Consider the following 20,977-nt stretch of genomic DNA (forward strand, 5'->3'; position numbering starts at 1 on the left):
GAGTTTTATTCTGGTGAACTTTGTAAGGACTCAAATGTGAAGATGAAGATTAGATGAACCTAAGGTTTGGTCGTTTGTTTATTTTTTTTTTCTTTTAGTTTTGGACTCGAGTAGTGAGCTTTTTTAATAGATTGCCTAGTTTTAGATTAGGAAAGATCAAATGAATTGCTTATCTTTTTTCTTTAGGAAAAGGAAAAAAGTAAGCATAAAAATAAATACATCAAATCACATGTCAGAAACGTATCTGAAAAATATTTAGAAGTATTGGTATTTGATACGTGTCTGATACGAATTCTGTCTCATATGATGAGTACCTGTACTTCATAGCCTATTCATCGTGAGACATTCCAACGGAAAATAAAGAAAAGAAAAGTCAAGCCGCAATAGTTAGTTGGTTCACAATGGAAAATTTATTCATCTTCATGCATACACAAGCAAGCCACTGTCCTTGATTACAAAATATCCTCAACACTAATAAACTACAAGAAAGGATTACTATGGTAACCTTCAGAATGAAAATTCTTCAGGTAATTGTTGATACTTTCTGCTTAGAAAGCTTTTGTACCTTCTCTTAATTTCACCTCCTGAAAATATCAAAAAATCTAACTTAAACGACAACGACAACGACAACGCAACATCTTTCCAAACATGGATGAAGTAAAAACTCAATGAGGTACCTTGTAACAACCCAAATTTGTACACATACACTACAAGAAATTAAATGTCAAATGTTAAGCAGGACGAAATTTTCTTTAAAAGAGTAGTAAATGTAATACCCTAACCCTAATTTAGAAAGCACGAAAACAAATAAAATATATAATTAAGAATGAAAAATATATAAACTTAATAAGATAATCGGGTAGAAATTTAGAATTGGAAAAAAATAAGAAATTTATTAATTATCCAAAAATAATGAATAAAGGGACAGAATCAGGGAGGATTAATTAGAAGTTGGAACTTTTTGTTTGGACACGGCTCATTGGAAGAATTGGAGGTGAATTAATTGCCCATATACTCTTAAAATTTGAAAGAGTTAAAACGGGGAAGTGGAATCCACAAGCAGTAAAGGCAACCCTGCGGGAAAACTAGCAAGATTGGAGAGAAAATTGGAGAGAGCGAAAGTGAAGAGAAAATTGGAAAGAGTGAGAGTGGAGAGAGAGCGAGATTCTCAGCGAGACAGTGGGAGAGAGCGGGAGCGAGAGCGAGAGTCACGAGAGTCAAACCAGCGAGAAAGCTGAAGAGAGCGAGATTCTGAGAACAGAAAGAGCGAGATTTGGACAGAAGCGTGGATTATGCGTTGAATTTGGCCACAATCTTATAGATTATACATGGAGAACCCTAAAATTGAATACAAACAAAGGTTGAAGACGTAAGAGCATACGTTAGCCAAAATTAGGTGTCTTATTAAGAGAAATTCTTAAACCTAAGTAATTTTAAATAAGTCATTTGTAGGATGAGTTGTCACACAAAGAAGAGCTGGAAGTGGCTATAAATAGGAGGCTTTGGGCTGGAAGTTAAACTCATTCTCAAACAAAACTCAGTAGTAAAAATCGTGTGAAAAGGGTGAAGTAATTCTATTAGTTTGAAGGAGGAAATGCGAGGGAAGTGCTGCCCAAATTTCCTTCTGATTTAAGAGGGAAAACTCTACTGATTAAACCATAAGGAATAACTAGGATTCGCAGATAATAATAGTTATCAGGCGACAATTGGTATGGCTCCCTTCGAAGCCTTATACGGAAAGAAATGCAGATCCCCTATACACTGGGATGAAGTCGGGGAGCGAACACTACTAGGACCTGAATTGGTGCAGCAAACATCAAAGTCAATTAAGCTAATTTGGGAAAGAATGTGAATAGCTTAAAGCAGACAGAAGAGTTATGCTGATAACCGTCGAAAAGAGTTAAAATTCAAAGTAGGAGATCACGTATTTCTAAAGGTAGCACCAATGAAAGGCATTATGCGTTTCGGACGAAAAGGCAAACTTAGCCCCTGCTTTATTGGACCCTTTGAAATATTAGAATGTATTGGCCAAGTAGCTTATCAATTAGCATTACCACCCACCCTTTCTTTAATACATAGTGTCTTTCATGTATCGATGCTTCGAAAATACGTGTCTAACCCATCACATGTAGTAAATTATGAACCTCTACAAATAAGTGAAAACTTGGAATATGAAGAGACTCCAGTTTACATCCTAGCAAGAGAAAAGAAGTCACTTCGTAATCGGGAAATAAGTTTAATGAAGGTTTTCTTGAGAAATCAGCAAGTAGAAGAAGCTACATGAGAACGAGAAGAAGAGATGAAAGTCAAATACCCTTATCTGTTTAAGAACCAAGAAACTTTCGAGGACGAAAGTTCTTAAGGGGGAAGAATGTAACAACCCAAATTTGTACGCATACACTACAGGAAATTAAATGTCAGGAGGAAATTTTATTTAAAAGGGTGGTAAATGTAATACCTCAACCCTAATTTAGAAAGCAGGAAAACAAATAAAATATATAATTAAGAATGAAAAATATATAAACTTAATAGGATAATCGGGTGGAAATTTAGAATTGGAAAAAAATAAGAAATTTATTAATTATCCAAAAATAATGAATAAGAGGCAGAATCAGGGAGGATTAATTAGAAGTTGGACGCTAGCTAATTCAGGAGACAAAGGGCAGTAGATAACTTTTTGTTTGGGCACGGCTCATTGGAAGAATTGGAGGTGAATTAATTGCCCATATACTCTTAAAATTTGAAAGAGTTAAAACGGGGAAGTGGAATCCACAAGCAATGAAGGCAACCCACGCGTGAAAACTAGCGAGATTGGAGAGAAAATTGGAGAGAGCGAGAGTGGAGAGAAAATTGGAGAGAGCGAGATTCTCAGCGAGACAGTGGGAGAGAGCGGGAGCGGGAGCGGGAGCGAGAGCGGGAGCGAGAGCTGGAGCGAGAGCTGGAGCGAGAGCGGGAGCGGGAGCGGGAGCGAGAGCGGGAGCGAGAGTCACGAGAGCCAAACCAGCGAGAAAGCTGGAGAGAGCGAGATTTGGACAGAATCGTGGATTATGCGTTGAATTTGGCCACGATCTTATAGATTATACATGGAGAATCCTAAAATTGAATACAAACAAGGGTTGAAGACGTAAGGGCAAACATTAGCCAAAATTAGGTGTCTTATTAAGAGAAATTCTTAAACCTAAGTAATTTTAAAGAAGTCATTTGTAGGATGAGTTGTCACACAGAGAAGAGCTGGAAGCAGCTATAAATAGGAGGCTTTGGGCTGGAAGTTAAACTCATTCTCAAACAAAACTCAGTAGTAAAAATCGTGTGAAGGGTGAAGTAATTCTGTTAGTTTGAAGGAGGAAATGTGAGGGAAATGCTGCCCAAATTTCCTTCTGATTTAAGAGGGAAAGCTTTACTGATTAAACCATAAGAAATAATAAGAAATAACTAGGATCGCAGTCAAGGTAAGTAGTTTATCTCACCCTCTCTTTAAGTGTTTCATGGTAGTGTACCTTTAATATGTTGCATAATTATGTTATTGTTATGTTACATTACATGTTTAAAATATGTTTATCGACAAGAGACCTCATGCATTATGTTTGTTCATAAGATTAAATTTTAATTAGATAATGGCTATGCTTCTAGGGCTAGCAGGACATGTATGGTTGCACCCCCCTAGACCCAATTCTATGTCAAATTTATGCTAAGGACTAACAGGGTATGTATGGTTGCACCCCTCTAGTCCAATCTTACGTTTATGTTAATGGTTGATGTTGGATGCGACTCTGGCCCTACTGACTGCATGACCCGCTAATCATCAAATGGGTTAGTTTCCGCCTAAGTCCTCATCTTCCTATCAGGGTGGAGAAATTTACGTTAGAAGCATTAACGACCACCACATGTTAGACATGTTGCATGTGATTGTGCATTTGGTCACTACCTTATGTGAGAACTACTTACTGGGTATATTATATACTCATCCTATTTTTACAAACTTTGTAGGGAAGGACACAGCGTAGGTGGCAGAACTGGACGTCGCTCAAATGGCCAACCATTAAACTCACTATTATAGGCATATGTATTTTTGTATCGCTACGCTAGTGTTTTATGGATCTTGGTGTTTTGTAAAATAAACTTTTTATATAGTTTTCTACTTAATTAATAAAATCTTAGATATGTTCTTTTGAGATTTTTACCAAAACTCATCTCATAATAGAAAAGTCTAAGCATGCATGTCGTAGCGGTTGGACCATAATATGTAAGGATCCAGTCATTACATACCTCTCACTTGAAAGGGTGGAATGTTCATGGACAGAGTTGACTCCAGTAAATTGACCAGCTCCTTTCCTGCTTCAAGCATGTAAAGTTTTTTCTGGTAAATTAAAGGTGATATCCAATAGGCAATAACTTTTGGAGACAAAAAAAATAAGAAGTGAAAATTTCATTGCATCACCAAATCAATTTTTTCAGCAGAAATAAAAAACTACATCTTTTTTTTTCCTACCACTTTCTATTCCTTTAGCATTGACTACGAAGGATGGGATTTGCTGCTCTTTTAACTGCACCATAGGCAGATACATTAGTTAGCGAAAATGAGTATTGAGAAACAATTAATTTATTAGAATATATACTTTCAAGTTTTACCATGCACAGTAAAGCCTTGGCCAGTTCCAACGGGTCAATAGATGGACCTTTGTGGAATACAGGCACAAATTTACCATTCTGATACCCAGCCAAAAAGTGATACGCAGCCTGACCAGGAGAGAGCTTTGAAGCAGACAGAATGGTTCTAGAGTTGGTAACACAAAACAAAAGCATCATTTTTGTTCAATGGTTTAAGCACAGGTCAATTTATTTAGCTTAAGTAACAAAACTAATAGATGCTATGTTTTCTATGAACAATATTACCAAACTAACTTTTCAAGGCATTCAGTATCAGAAGAAATGAAACGTTAATACGCAATAATCTTCTATGAAAATAGCTGTTGGCCAGAAAGATTTGCAAAATGTCCTAATTACTACCAACTGCTGCAAAGAACTAATTTACTCAAAATGGCTCATCCAATTGAATACAGTGCAGCTCAACATGTGATAAAATGATTCTTTTTCAACTAAATGATTTTTATACGAAATTTTAGCATGTTGAAAAAGTAGAACATTGTGTTGCAGTGGAACCATGAGACTAACCGATCTACTAATTTAAGCGAGCATATGGCAAGCTTCTAAAATCATTTTTTTCCAACACAAAATGCTTCATGTTAAACTGATTCTCATACTTCATGTTAAATTAATTCTCATATGCTATCGTAATGTATTAATTTATTTTCATAAAACAGATATTCAATATTTCACTACACTAATGAAATTACACATAAACCTTATATTATATTCACAAATAGCCATTAGAAGATATATACCATCTCATAATGAAGTGTTAGCATGTAGTTGCTAGAAATAGCACAGAATGTTTTCGGGTTGAAAAAACATTGGTCTAGCATAGGAATGGGTGGTGAGAGCATTTCAAATTGGTGAATGGTTGAAAGCATTTCAAGTTTGGGTGAAATATTGGAATAGGAGAGAGTTTAGGGACTTCAAACTTTGCACATCCAAATATAGAAGATAATATGTAGGTGAATTTATTTAGATTGTCTTGGAGGAATACAGGGTGCAATGATTTGTGGGAGTCGTACCAATTATTGGTACATAGAGAGGAAATTTCTCGCATAAAGGAGTCAAGAGAAGGAAGCCATGGGAAGAGATTGTGAGCTTTCTTGTAACAAGCTAACCTCTCCCATATACTCGATTGTGGTCTATGGGCTGCTCAGTACAACTTGAATTAGATTGTTACCGTACATGCCCATACTCACCCCATGTAAAGCTCAAGTAACCCTTTTACTCGACATATATTGATAACTAGCAGAAATGCCAGTTATTATAAGCCTTTTATTTAGAATTATGAGGGCTAACAAGTAGAAAACGCAGTGATAATACTTAGAATTTGTGAAAAATTGAGTTTTGCGTTGATAAGCACCTAAAACCTCACTGACCCAATATTATGCGTTATTCCGTGCCAAAGTGTCTATTTTTGTAGCTATCGCAGGAATCAAATGCATGCGTTTGTAATAAGCAATCACAGACAAACGCATGCGTTGAAGCCAGGCGACCGCAAAAGACGAACGCAGACAGCAACCCCATGCGTCCAACGCATGGAAGTTGCAGTAATCGCATGCGTTCAACGCATGGACAATGCGGTGAACAAATAGAGATTACGGCCACGGATTGACAGCCATAATAGAAGATCGCAAGATGGGTAGAACGCGTTGATAACTTCAGTTAAATTCAGCTCGGACGCATACCTTGGGAGTATCAACAAGATAAGGCGATGTGACAATGCCCATACCACGACAAAAGCAGCAGTGAGCCATACCTTCATCATTACAACTGTCGGCATCCAAATTCTATAAATAGCCCTTGAGACCTTCATTTTGAGACATCCGAGCTTCTGCCTCAAGGCAGAAGTTTGTGATCACAGATGAGAGCCTGAAAGAGATTTCCTATGAGAATTCCTCATCTCCACAACCCAGACCGAGTGACGATCGGAGCATTCGCCGGAGATAGAGCTCGAGAGAGACATCTCCACCATTCAACCATGGCACCACCGGCAGCCTTGACGCAGATTCCTTCATCTCCCTTCTAATCTCTCTATTGTATTACATTTTGGCTTGAGATATTAAGATATTTTGTGATCAATGCAAATCCTAATTCCTCCATTACCGTCTTCTTCATCATCTTCATTTCTATCATATTTTATCTTTAGCGTTTATTTATCAAAGTCAATTGCATGCTTAATCGTGTAGCCTAGAGATATGACGCATGAAGCAACCCATCGAGAGGTGTGCATTGTGTGAGTATAGTGAGTTAATCCTCTTTGCTTGGTGAAAGGCTGTAGCAACGCTTGTCTATAGGATGTTGCATTGCTTGTCTATAAGTTAAATAGCCGCGTCTAACTTCCTGAAAAGGTAAGGGATGAAACGCACTAAGCAAGGTTCGCATTGTTCCTAGAGATAGGCACAATCTTATGCTCAACGCAACCATGCACTATAGAGATATAGTCATGCGGCTGACCACCGAGAGGTGTGATGCGTTAGTGCAACGAGCTGGGATTACTCGGGCGATTTAAGATAGTAAACATCACTATGCATTATTGGTTGTTGTGTTTCTACCTATTCTCATTGTAAACCTCCTAGTGTTCAATCTGTTTAGTTAGGAGTAGGAGTAGTGTATAAGTCATTTAAACTTTCTTCGCTTTATTTTTTTATTCCTCGCCCTAAATGCATCACTTCACAAATATTATTGAGTGACAAGTCCCCGTGTTGGATCTCGGATCACCCGAGAAACTTGCGTTTGTGTTATACTTGGCGCAAACGTAAGAAAACTTGTGATAGGAATGCGTGGTCATTGTATGCTAAGATTAACGCATCATCATTCCGACGCATGACCTCAAACGCATGGGAGCAAACGCATCAGTTATGTCTAACGCATGATTTCATGTTCAAACCCATCCGTCCTTAATAATTAAAACAAAACAAAAATGTGTTCTTAAATCATCCCAACATATATGGGCATGACCCATGACTCAATCTCACACAATCAAGTATTATTTCAAAACTCTTCAAATGCCAGGTGACCATTCCATAATTCAATTTTAACATTTCTATTGAGAAGGGATTTGATTGAAAATTTTTGGAACATAGTGTTAGGTTTCTAATCCTGCAACCAAATAAACCTAACAAGTCCCAAGAATAGAGCAGTGCTTTAGCCAATTTTATTTATAAACTCGAGGGAAAATTACAATGGAAATCAAAGAAGAACCATATGAAAACCAAGTAAAGAACTACAAAATTTCCAGCAGCTCAGCAGAGGCTGAACTCCCTCACAAGACACACTTGCTTACCTTCACTCAAAAGCCTGCCCTCACCCTCTACGCCAACCTCTATTTATGCTCACCATCCCACCTCCCTTCTAACTGAATGGACCCCACCATTTAACAACCTATAGATTCTTTATTCTCTAGTCCCCTCCCTTTTCTTCTCCTTGTGTCTTGTTGCCCCTACGTCTATACGTAGTTATGATTGGAGGCCTCACAGTACCCCCATTTTTTCAGGCACCTTGTCCTCAAGGTGAAAGTTTGGAAACTGTTCTTTCATTCCCGTAACTCCTTCCCATGTCGCTTCACTCTCTCCGGATAATACTTCCACTTTACCAACCATTCTTCTCGAAATAATGTTGTATTCCAACTCCTAGGATTGTTTCAGGCGTCATCTGTAATTCGAAGTCATCTGATAATTCTGGTGGTTGGCTCTGTATTTGAGCAGCCTTGCCTACACATTTCTTCAGATATGAGACGTGGAAGATATCATGTATCTAGGCATCCTTAGGTAGTTCTAATCTGTACGCGACTGATCCAATGCGATTCGTGATTTTATAAGGCACATAGAAGCGAGGAGCTAACTTTTCACACTGTCTTTGAGCCAAGGTGCGTTGTCTATATGGTCTAAGTTTTAGGAAGACAAGATCCCCAACTTCAAATTGTACTTCCCTTCGATGTCTGTCAGTCAACATATTGTTTCGTTCTTTCTTTAGCCAAGTTCAGGTGCTCCTTGAGGGCCACCAATGCTTTATCTCTTTCCAGCAACTGTTGCTCTAGTGTGTCATTCGTGGTCTTCCTATCTCCGTAGGATATCAAAGGAGGAGTGGGCCTTCCATAGACCATAGTATAAGGAGTGGTGTTAATTGAGGCGTGGAAGGTCGTGTTGTACCAATATTCGGCCCACGGAATAGAGTTGAACCACTGCTTTGGTTGCTCATTGCAAAAGAACCGGAGATACGTTTCCGTACAACGGCTGACCCTCTCAGTTTGGCCATCTATTTGGGGGTGGAAGGTCGTACTTTGCTTCAAAGCCACTCCATGGATTGCACATAATTCCATCCAAAAGCTACTCACAAAAATCTTATCCCTATCCGACACTATAGAGCAAGGAAAACCATGATGGCGCACTATTTCCCAAATGAATACTTCAGCTACCTTCTTGGATATGAATGGATGGCTTAACGGAATGAAGTGAGCATACTTACTCAATCGACCTACCACCACCATTAGAAAGTCCTTCCCATGAGACTTTAGCAACCCTTCTATGAAGTCCATTGTAATGTCTTCCCACACACGGTTTGGAATGGGTAAGGGTTGTAACAATCATGCTGGGGTCACTGATTCATACTTGTTTCTTTGACATACTAGGCATCAGCCACATGTTTCTTAACGTCGTTTTTCATTCCTTGCCAATATAACTTCGTTGCCATCCTTTTGTAAGTGCGCAAATACCCGGAGTGTCCTAAAATTGAATCATGGAAAGTTGTTAATAGGGCCTTGATATATTGTGATGTCTGTGAAATGACCAGCCTTCCCTTGTATAGTAACATCCCTTGTTCGAGGGGATACTTGTCATTACTCATGGGATCTTCCCTAAGACGTTTGATCATTCGTTGTAGTGCCTCATCAGCCTCTACCTCTTGCTTTATGATCTCCACATCAATTATGCAGAGGCTACTGTAGTAGTTAATTCCACTTTTGGAGGCCTTCTTGATAGAGCATCAGCTGCCTTATTATTGAGTCCGGGTTGGTAAAGGATCTCAAAATCATATCCCAACAGCTTGATCAACCATCTCTAGTATTGGGGCTAGATTTCTCTTTGTTCTAATAGGAACTTGAGAGCCTTTTGATTAGATATCACTGTGAATTTGCGTCCAAGTAGGTAGGGTCTCCACTTTTGCATGGGGAGGACTACAGCCATCAGCACTTTTTCATATATAGACTTCCCTTGTGCTCTTGCTGATAAAGTCTGAATGAAGTAAGCTACTAGTCTATGTTCTTACATCAAGACAGCTCCCAACCCAACACCAGATGCATCGGTTTCTATCACGAATGGCAGTTCAAAATTTGGAAGAGCGAGGACGGGCAGTGTAGTCATGACTTGCTTGAGTGAGTTAAAGGCCAGGGTAGCGGTTTCAGTCCATCTAAAGGCATCCTTCTGCAATAGTTGGGTCAATGGTTTTGATGAAAAAGAGAGAATAAAAAGAACTTAAAGTTTACATGGAAAACCCTAGACCAAAGAGAAAAAACCACGATAGAGACTAATTTTTTATTATTAATTGATACACTGAATACAAGAATAAGGCACAAATAAATAGACAGTAGCAAACCCTAGGGGTATGGTAAAGTACAAAAATACTCGTAGGTTAAATTAACTATTTATCAATGAGGCCCAACTTGCTGATACAATAATCAAAGCTTTGTCTGAGCAACCCTTTTGTGAGCACATCTGCAACTTGCTGATTTGACGGAATATAGGGAATGCATATGCTTCCATTGTCCAGTCTCTCCTTGATGAAATGTCTGTCAATCTCTATATGTTTCGTTCTATCATGCTGAATTGGATTATTTGCAATACTTATTGTTGTTTTATTGTCGCAAAACAGTTTCATTGGAAGCTCACTGTCTTGGTGAATGTCTGACAACACTTTCTTCAACCAAATCTCTTCGCATATCCCTAAACTCATAGCCCTGTACACAGCTTCCACGCTACTTTTGGCTACCACTCCCTGTTTTTTACTTCTCCAAGTAATCAGATTACCCTAGACAAAAGTGCAGTACCCAGATGTCGACTTTCTATCAACAACAGAACCTGCCCAGTCAGAATCAGTGTAAGCTTTAATGCACCTTTTATCGGGCTTTCTGGACATCAAGCCTTTACTAGGAGTTCCCTTCAAATATCGTAGAATCCACTCAACAGTTGTCATATGCTCCTCATAGGGAGCCTGCATAAACTGACTGACAACACTTACAGCATAGGATATATCAGGTCTTGTGTGAGATAAGTAGATTAACTTCCCGACCAATCGCTGATATCTTTCTTTTTTGACAGGAACCCTGTTATCTGTATTACTAAGCTTTGAATTATACTCAATGGGAGTGTCAACAGGTTTACACCCAGTCATACCTATTTCTTTGAGTAAATCCAGAGTGTACTTCTATTGAGACACTGAAATACATTCTTTTGACCGGGCCACTTCCATCCCCAGGAAATATCTTAGCTTCCCAAGGTCTTTAATCTCGAACGCTTCTGTCATTTTTGTCTTTAAGTCTCACAATCTCAGCATCATCGTCACCAGATAGTAAAATAACATCGACATAACAATTAGGACTGCAATTTTCCCTGAACTTGACTTCTTTGTAAACAATGTGTGATCTGAGTACCCTTGATTATACCTTTATGCTTTGACAAAGGTGGTGAATCTGTCAAACCAAGCCCTCGGGAACTGTTTTAACCCATATAGAGATTTCCTTAGTCTGCATACCCGGTGTTTGAACTGGCTCTCGAAACCCAGGGAAGGACTCATATAAACTTCCTCTTCAAGTTCCCCATCAAGGAATATATTTTTTTCATCCAGATGGTGAAGAGGCCAATCTATGTTCACTGCCACCGACAACAACACTCGGATAGTATTAATCTTGGCTACAGAAGAGAAAGTCTCAGAGTAATCCACTCCAAAGGTCTAAGTAAAGCCTTTGGCAACTAGACTGGCCTTGTATCGGTCAATTGTTCCATCAGTCTTGTACTCTACGGTAAAAACCCATTTGCACCCAACCGTCTTGTGCCCTTTAGGAAGAACAACCTAGTCCAATGTCCCGTTTTTCTCAAGGGCCCTCATTTCTTCCATAACTACAGCCTTCCATTCAAGAGCTTCCATCGCAACATGTATGTTGCTCAGTATCATCACTGTATCTAGGCTCGTAGTAAGAGCCTTGAACTCGGTTGATAAGTTATTGTACGTCATGTAACTGTGCATAGAGTACTTTGTACATGATCGAGTGCCTTTTCTTAAGGCTATAGGGAGATCAAACGAAGCATCATGACTTTCCATCCTATCAAGTTTCCCACTGTAATTGGATCTCTGCTCAGCCGGAGGTGCAACTTCAGAGGTACCCTCCACATCATCCTCTTCTCTAGTATCCTTTTCTTTCCCTGGAACTTTTTTTTCACCACTATCATTTTCAACTGTCTCCCCATCTACCATAGTTTCCTTGGCAGTACTGTCAACGCCTTCTTCGCCCTTTTCTTTCATGCAAGTGTAGTCTCAGCACAAGTTTCAATATAATTAATTTTAGGAACACATGTACCTGGACCTGATGTTGGGTCCGACTCATGAACCGAAGCCAGAGATACGACAGGCGACACTGTTTCCTTCCTGAGATTCTTCCTATAGTATGTTATCCACGATACTTGGTTGGTAGGAAGAATAGGACCGACATACTTAGGAGTAGGAGATGACTCTAAGGGAACAACATATGTGGACCAGTTAGTCTCTTCACTTGGATTCTTCCCCTGAAGATGACTAATGCGAAAGAACGGTTGATCCTCAAGAAAGGTGATATCCATGGAAATGAAATATTTACGAGAAGACGGGTGGTAACACTTGTATCCACGTTGGTGAAGTGGATATCCGACAAAGACACACTTTTGGGCACGAGGGGTAAATTTTGTGTGATTCGGACCGTGGGAATGAACAACGGCAACACAACCAAACACCCGGAAAGGTACATTTGAGATCAAGTGGGTGGTTGGATATGACTCTTTAAAGCAGTCTAAAGGGTTTTGAAAATTGAGGACGCGAGAAGGCATGCAATTGATTAGGTGGGCAGCAGTAAGAATAGCATCCCCCTATAGGTAGGACGGAAGAGAAATGGACAACATCAGGGAGCGGGCGACTTCCACCAAATGTCAATTTTTTCGCTCAGCTACCCCATTCTGTTGAGGGGTGTAGGTACAAGAGCTTTGGTGGATAATCCCTTTAGACGCAAGGAAGTCTCGAAAGAAGGTATTAAAAAACTCTCGCCCATTGTTACTTCTCAGAATTCCAATTCTCGCATTAAATTAAGTTTCCACAGTAGTATAGAATTGTTGGAATATGGACGATACCTCAGACTTATCAGTGAGAAGAAACACCCATGTAAGCCGAGTGTGGTCGTCTATAAAAGTGACAAACCAACATTTAATTGTGGATGTGGTGGTTGGTGAGGGACCCCAGACATCACTATGAACAAAGGTGAAGGGTTTGGACGGTTTGTAAGGCTAAGAATGAAAGGAGAACGACTCTGTTTGGCCCGAATACAAACATCCCACAAAGATATATTAATATTGCGAAACAAATGAGGAAATAAATATTTCATGTATAGAAAATTCGGATGCCCTAAGCAAAAGTGCCACAACATAAAGTCAATCCCAGAAGTAGAAAAATTTAAAGAAATAAAACTGGTCCTATAATCACCCCTAGAGGAAGTATCATCAGTCAGGAAGTAGAGCCCCCTATCGTGCCGGGCAATGCCAATCGACGTCCCCGAGCTCAGATTCTGAAACAAAATAGAGTGGGTGAGAAAACCACCTGACAACTCAAGTCTCTAGTAATTTTACTAATAGACAGCAAATTATATGAAATCTTCGGAACATGCAACACATCACGCAGCACCAAACCCTCGAACGGAAAGAGGTGCCCTTTTCCAGCAACAGGGGCAAACGACCCCATTTACAATTCTAATCCATTCATTACCAGCACTCGGACAATAGGAAATAAACTGGTCAGATGAGCCAGTAAGATGATCTGTAGCCCCTGAGTCAACAATCCAAGGTTTTTTTACCACTAACACTAATAAGGCCAAAAGACTGAGGCATACCTGACTGCGCAATAGCACTAACCCCAACTGCACTCAGATTATTCTTACTATCTGCTGGAGATTGTTGCTGGGGATTCTCATTTGTCGACTCACTCACTAAAGCACGTCCAGAGTTCGATTTGTCACGTGACTGACGTCGTCTGCTATTGGGAGGTTTCCCACAGAGCTTTCAACACTGGTCTTTTGTATGCCATGGTTTTTTGTAGTGTTCACAGATCGGGGGTGATTTCTTATCGCCATCAAACCCGGAAGACTTAGTGGAAAAGGCAGCAGCATCAGTAGAGATAATTACTAGATTATTCATTGCACTTGACCTATCTTCTTCCAGACGTATTTCTGAGCAAACTTCCATGAGAGAGGGTATAGGACGTTGCCCCAAAATCTGACTCCGAACAACATCGACTTCAAATTTAGCCCAACAAGGAAGTCATAGACACGATCTGCTTCCTCAATCGTTACATACTGAACTCCGTCATGCGCACACTTCTAGACTATTTCCCGACATAGATTCATCTTTTGCCACAGAAGAGACATTTTATTGAAATAGGACGTTACGTCCATAGTTCCCTGTTTGCATTCATGGGCCTACTTCCGTAATGTATAGAACCGGGATGCATTCTACCTCTTTGAATAAAGTTTTTGAATAGCATCCCAAATATCTTTGGCAGTTGCAGCATAGAGTAACGGTCTGCCAATCTGGGATTCCATACTATTAATCAGAACAGATCTCAACAGCGAATCTTCCCCTTTTCAGATACGTTCCTGAGGGTCTCCTGGTTCAGGCTTAGGTATCTCTCCCGTCAATTACCCAAATTAATGGCGTCCTTCCAAGGCTAGTCTAATTGATTGAGACCAGGAAAAATAGTTCTGGTCATTCAGCTTTTCTCCAGTAATAAATCCTACAGAATTTCCCATGGATCCAGACAAAATATTTGTAGTAGGTAAAATAGGAAAAGAATTTACCGGGTTCTCAGAATATACTAGTAGATTGGCAGAGAACTCTAGTTGGACTGGTTGAGAATTTTTCCCAATAACCGTTCCGAAATCTACAATCTGCTGTTGGAGATGGGCAAAACGTCGTTGGAGATTGTTAGGGCCATGAGCCATTGTAGTGGCTGGAATACCTTGATCGCCTGTGGGCCCTCGACCCAAATTTAGGGAACTGAAGCCGGCTGTTGGGTTGAAAGTTGAATCGGTCGGTTGCACCATCGAAAGAGATCCCATCAACACGCAAGGATCAACCATGAAGGATCGCTGAGCTGTTTACTATGCAGACTCGGCTAGCTGCACATTCGAGAAGGAGACTAGCGCGCGAGGATTGGCTGAATTTAGGAGTTGCACCATTTGCACGCGGGACGGCTCAACCGGCTGAAGCGCCACGGATTGGGTCGACTCTGCGTGGAACGGATTGGGCTACTACTATGCTGGGATCGCCGCCGATTGCTGCGCCAAAACCGCCACTGGTTGCTTCTGGAACGCCACGGCCTACTAGGTTGAATCGACTGGAGCCGAGTGGCTGGAGCTGGGACGACTAGGGTTGAGATCCGACACTGATTGAAGAATTTGGGGCAATGCGGCTTGGAGATAAGGTTCAATGGCTTCTCGTATGGCTGCAGTGATATCGGCATTTACGGCTCCACCAATTCCAATGGAGGTTGCTAATGGAGACTCCGATCTATTCTCATCGATGATGGCTAGGGTTTCGTCGCCATACTCTAATACCATGATGAAAAAGAGAGAAGAAAAAGAACTCAAAGTTTACGTGGAAAACCCTAAACCAGGGAGAAAAAACTACGATAGACACTGATTTTTTTATTATTAATTGATACACTGAATACAAGAAGGCAAAAATAAATAGGCAATAGGAAACCCTAGGGGTGTGGTAAAGTACAAAAATACCCCTAGGTTAAATTAACTATTTTCAACAGGTTTCACCAAGCTTCCATATTCCTTGACAAATCTTCTATAGTAGCCTGTCAGCCCTAGAAATCCTCTTATTTCTAAAATGTTCTTGGGTAGAACATTTCAGAATTGTTTGTACCTTCTCTCGATCAGCTTCAAATCCGTCCGCCGAGACCCAATGACCCAAATATTGAATTCTTTGTTGCCCGAACATACACTTTTCTTTGTTGGCAAAGAGTTTGTTATCTCACAAGATATTTAAAACCATGCCAAGATGTTTAGTATGCGTATCTTCATCAGGACTATATATTAAAATGTCATCAAAGAAAACTGATGAAAACAATAGATGAAGAAGAAGAAGAACACAAAAGGTTTAGTGGAAAGCCCTAGAACCAGGGAGAAAAAGCCACGATAGAGACTTATTTTTTATTATTGAAGTTGATACACAAAATACAAGGAGACTGCTCAAAGAAATAGATAAGAGGAAACCCTTGGTCAATGGAAAAATACAAATATGCCCCTAGGGAGTAAATATCAATAAGATCTAACTTGCTGATACAATAGTCAAAACTCTGTCTCAACAATCCTTTTGTGATGACATCTGCAACCTGCTGATTTGAAGGAATGTAGGGAATGCATATCCTTCCATTGTCTAGTCTCTCCTTGATGAAATGTCTATCGATCTCAACATGTTTAGTTCTATCATGCTGAACTAGATTACTCGCAATATTATTGCTGCTTTATTGTCACAAACAATTTCATTGGAAGTTCGCTGTCTTGATGAAGATCTATCAACCCTTTATTTAACCAAATCTCTTCACATATCCCTAAACTCATGACCCGGTACTCGGCTTCAGCACTACTTCTGGCTACAACCCCCTGTTTCTTACTTCTCCGAGTGACCAGGTTGCCCCAGACAAATGTGCAATACCCAAACGTCGACTTTCTATCAACAGCAGAACCTGCCCAGTCAGAGTCGGTGTAGGCTTCAATGCAACGTTTATTGGACTTCCTGAACATTAAGCCCTTACCAAGATTTTCCTTCAGATACCGTAAAATGCGTTCAACAGCTATCATATGTTTCTCGCAGGGGGCCTGCATGAACTGACTGACAACACTAACTGCATAGGATAAATCGGGTCTAGTGTGAGATAAGTAGATTAACTTCCCAACTAATCGCCGATATCTCTCTTTGTTGACAGGAACTTCGTTATCTGTATTGCTAAGCTTTGCATTATACTCCACAGGGGTGTCAACAAGTTTATACCCAGTCATTCCCGTCTCCTTGAGAAAGTAAACAGTGTACTTTCGTTGAGAGACTGAAATACCTTCTTTTGACCGAGCCACTTCCATCCCAAAGAAATACCTCAACTTTTCCAGGTCTTTAATTTCAAATTCCTCGGCCACTCTTGCTTAAGTCTCATAATTTCAACAGTATCATCACCAGACAACACAATATCATCAATATAAACAATAAGAACTGCGATCTTCCCTAAACCTGACATCTTTGTGAACAACATGTGGTCTGAGTGCCCTTGATTATACCCCTGAGCTTTAACAAAACTGGTGAATCTTTCAAACCACGCCCTCGGGGACTGTTTCAGCCCATATAACGACTTCTTTAGTCTGCAAACCCGATGCTTAAACTGACTTTCAAAATCGAGGGGAGGGCTCATGTAGACTTCCTCTTCAAGTTCTCCATTAAGAAACACATTTTTTACATCTAATTTATTAAGGGGTCAATCTTTATTCACTACAACAGACAACAACACCCGGACTGTATTAAGCTTGGCCATATAGGAGAATGCTCAGAATAATCTATTCCAAAGGTTTGACTAAAGCCTCTAGCGACCAGTCTAGCCTTGTATCTATCAATCGTGCCATCAGACTTGTACTTTTTGGTAAAGACCTATTTGCATCCAATCGTCTTGTGTCTTTCAAGACGAACAACCTGATCCCAAGTCCCGTTTTTCTCTAGAGCCCTCATTTCTTCCATCACTGCAGCCTTCCATTCAGGAGTTTCCATTACAACATGTATACTACTCGGTACCATCACTGTATCTAGATTGGTAGTAAGAGCCTTGAACTCTAGAGATAAGTTACTGTACGTCATGTAACTATGCATAGGGAACCTGGTACAGGATCTAGTGCCTTTTCTCAGGGCAATAGGAAGATCAAGAGAAACATCATGGCCCTTTATTTTGTCAAGTTTCCCACTGTAATCTGTCGTCTGTTCTAAGGGTCCTTCTTTAGAAGGACCTTCCACACAATCATCCTTCCTTGCATTGCTTTCATTCTCTGGAGTTATTTCCTCAACAGTGTTATTTTCAGCAGTCTCTCCGTCTCCCACAGTTTCCTTGGTTTCCTCAGCACTGTCACCCCTTTCTCTATCCTTACCCACTCTGCAAGTGTCAGTCTCAATACAATTATGAATATCACCAGTAGAAATACACATACCTGGAGCTAAAGCTGGGTCGGACTCATGAACTGAAGCCGGATAAATCACAGGTGGCACTGTTTCCTTCCTGAGATTTTTCCTATAGTATGTTATCCACAGAACTTGATTGGTAGGGAGGACAAAATCAACATGAACTGGTCCGGTGGAAAATCTAAGGGAACTGAGTACGTGGACCAATTAGTCTCTCCACTAGGACTCTCACCTTGAAGATGGCTAATGGGAAAGAAAGGCTGATCCTTGAGAAAGTTAACATCCATGGAGATGAAGTATTTTTGAGAAGGTGGATGGTAACATTTATACCCATGTTAGTGGAGAGGATACCCAACAAAGACACACCTTTGAGCACGAGGGATAAACTTCGTGCGATTTGGACCATGGGTATGAACAAAGACGACACATCCAAACACTCGAAGAGACACATCGGGAATCAATCGGGTGGTAGGGTACGACTCTTTGAAACAATCAAGGGGATTGTGAAAGTCTAAAATACGAGAAGGCATGCAATTTATGAGGTGGGCGGCAGTAAGAATGGCATTCCCCCATAAGTAGGAAGGAAGGGAACTAGACAGCATAAAGGCACGAGCAACTTCCACCAAATGATGATTTTTCCGCTTGGCCACTCCATTCTACTAAGGAGTGTAGGCACACGAGCTTTAGTGGACAATCCCTTTAGAAGTAAGAAAATCTCAGAAAGAATTGTTAAAAAACTCACGGCCATTGTCACTTCGCAGAATTATGATTTTTGTGTTAAACTGAGTTTCTACGATAGCATAGAATTGCTGGAATACAGAAGACACCTCAGACTTATCATTCAGAATAAATACCCAAGTAAGCCGACTGTGGTCGTCAATAAAGGTAGCTTGTTACCCTAGGGGTATTCTAGTAATTTTATATACCCTAGGGCTTCTCACTATCTATTTATTTGGCCTATTCTCTTGTACTTTGTGTATCAAATCAACAATAAAAAATCAGTCTCTATCGTGGTTTTTTCTCCCTGATCTAGGGTTTTCCACATAAATCTTGTGTTATTTTTTTCTTTCTTTTTCAACATGGTATCAGGTCATAGCGACGAAACCCTAGCCATCATCGATGAGAATAGACCAGAGTCTCCATCAACAACCTTCATTAGAACTAGTAGGGTCGTAAATGCCGACATCACCACAGCCATACGAGAAGCCGTGGAACAATACCTTCAAGCCGCACTGCCGAAAATCATCAAATCGGTGTCGAATCTCAACCCTAGTCGGCCCAACTCCAGCCGCTCGACTCCGGCCAAACAGATCCAGCCGGTCGCGGCGATCCAGGTAACACAGCAACCGGCGGCGAACCCAGCGCGACAGCTGACCCATTCGGCGATGCCTATGTTGGTCGAGTCATCCCGCGAGAGATCGGTTGATCCTTATGCGCCAGTCTCCTCCCCGATTGCGCCGACCGGATCTACAATGCAGCAGTCGATTGTTTATATCTCGATTGCGCCGGCGGTCGGATCTGCACAGCAACCTCCTCGAGGCTGGTGAGCTTGCCAACCCAGCAACCGACCAATTCGACTTCCAATCTGGCAGTCGGCTTCAGTTCCCTAAATCTGGGTCGAGGGTCTACGAATGATCTCCAACGGCTTTTTGCTCATCTCCAACAGTAAATTGCAGATTTCGGAACGGTTCTTGGGACGAACTCTCAACCAGAATTATTTGCCAACATACCGATATATTCTGAGAACCTGGTAAATTCTTTCCCTATTTTACCCACTACAAATATTTTGTCTAGATCCTGTCTCTTATACACATCTAGATGTGTATAAGAGACAGGCTTTTTGCTCATCTCCAACAGTAAATTGCAGATTTCGGAACGGTTCTTGGGACGAACTCTCAACCAGAATTATTTGCCAACATACCGATATATTCTGAGAACCTGGTAAATTCTTTCCCTATTTTACCCACTACAAATATTTTGTCTGGATCCATGGGAAATTCTGCAGGATTTATTACTGGAGAAAAGCTAAATAGCCAGAACTATTTTTCCTGGTCTTAATCCATTAGAATGGCCTTGGAAGGACGTAAAAAATTTGGGTACTTGACTGGAGAGATACCTAAGCCTGTACCAGGAGACCCTCAGGAACGGATATGAAAGGGGGAAAACTCACTGTTGAGGTCTGTTCTGATTAATAGTATGGAATCCCAAATTAGCAGGCCGTTACTCTATGTTGCAACTGCCAAAGATATTTGGGATGTTGTTCAACAACTTTATTCAAAGAGGCAGAATGCATCCCGGCTCTATACGTTACGGAAACAGACCCATGAATGCAAGCAGGGAACTATGGACGTAACGTTCTATTTCAATAAAATGTCGCTTTTGTGGCAAGAGATGGATCTTTGTAGGGAAATAGTCTAGAAGTGTGCATATGACGGAGCTCAGTATGCAAAAATTGAGGAAGCTAAACGTGTCTATGACTTCCTTGCTAGGCTAAATTCGAAGTTTGATGTCGTTCGGATTCGGATTCTGGGGCAATGCCCTACACCTTCACTCATGGAAGTTTGCTTAAAAATACGTTTGGAGGAAGACAGATCAAATGCAATGAATAACCCAATAATTACCTCTACTGATGTTGCTGCTTTTGCCACTAAGTCCTCTAACTCTAACGGCGATAAGAAGCCCACTCCTATCTGTGAGCATTGTAAAAAGTCGTGGCATACAATGGACCAATGTTGGAAGCTACATGGACGGCCCTCGAACAGTAAACATCGCCAGTCACATGACAAATCAACCCGTGGGCATGCCCTTGTGAATGACTCGGCGAATGAGAACCCTCAGCATCAATCCTCAGTAGACAGTACGACCAACCTAAG

At 40.6% G+C, this 20,977-nt stretch overlaps 1 protein-coding gene across 9 annotated transcripts in view; it reads right to left on the bottom strand.

The window, feature by feature from the left end:
• Window positions 1–283: 283 nt before the first annotated feature.
• LOC120087827 overlaps window positions 284–20,977 on the bottom strand; it is a 36,840-nt gene continuing 16,146 nt past the window's right edge. For 6 of the 9 annotated variants that reach the window (XM_039044753.1, XM_039044754.1, XM_039044750.1 and 3 more), the window contains 5 exons: window positions 4,630–4,774; window positions 4,490–4,544; window positions 4,267–4,335; window positions 678–707; window positions 284–584 (listed from right to left, as the gene is read on the bottom strand). In XM_039044753.1, the coding sequence (XP_038900681.1) occupies window positions 508–584; window positions 678–707; window positions 4,267–4,335; window positions 4,490–4,544; window positions 4,630–4,774 (376 nt within the window). In that variant the 3' untranslated portion in view covers window positions 284–507. The remainder of the gene's footprint in view (window positions 585–677; window positions 708–4,266; window positions 4,336–4,489; window positions 4,545–4,629; window positions 4,775–20,977) is intronic. The other 3 variants (XM_039044755.1, XM_039044758.1, XM_039044757.1) reach the window with 3 other exon arrangements.

The sequence above is a fragment of the Benincasa hispida genome, chromosome 10 (assembly GCF_009727055.1).
Source record: "Benincasa hispida cultivar B227 chromosome 10, ASM972705v1, whole genome shotgun sequence".
In the NCBI taxonomy this organism is placed as follows: Eukaryota; Viridiplantae; Streptophyta; class Magnoliopsida; order Cucurbitales; family Cucurbitaceae; genus Benincasa; species Benincasa hispida.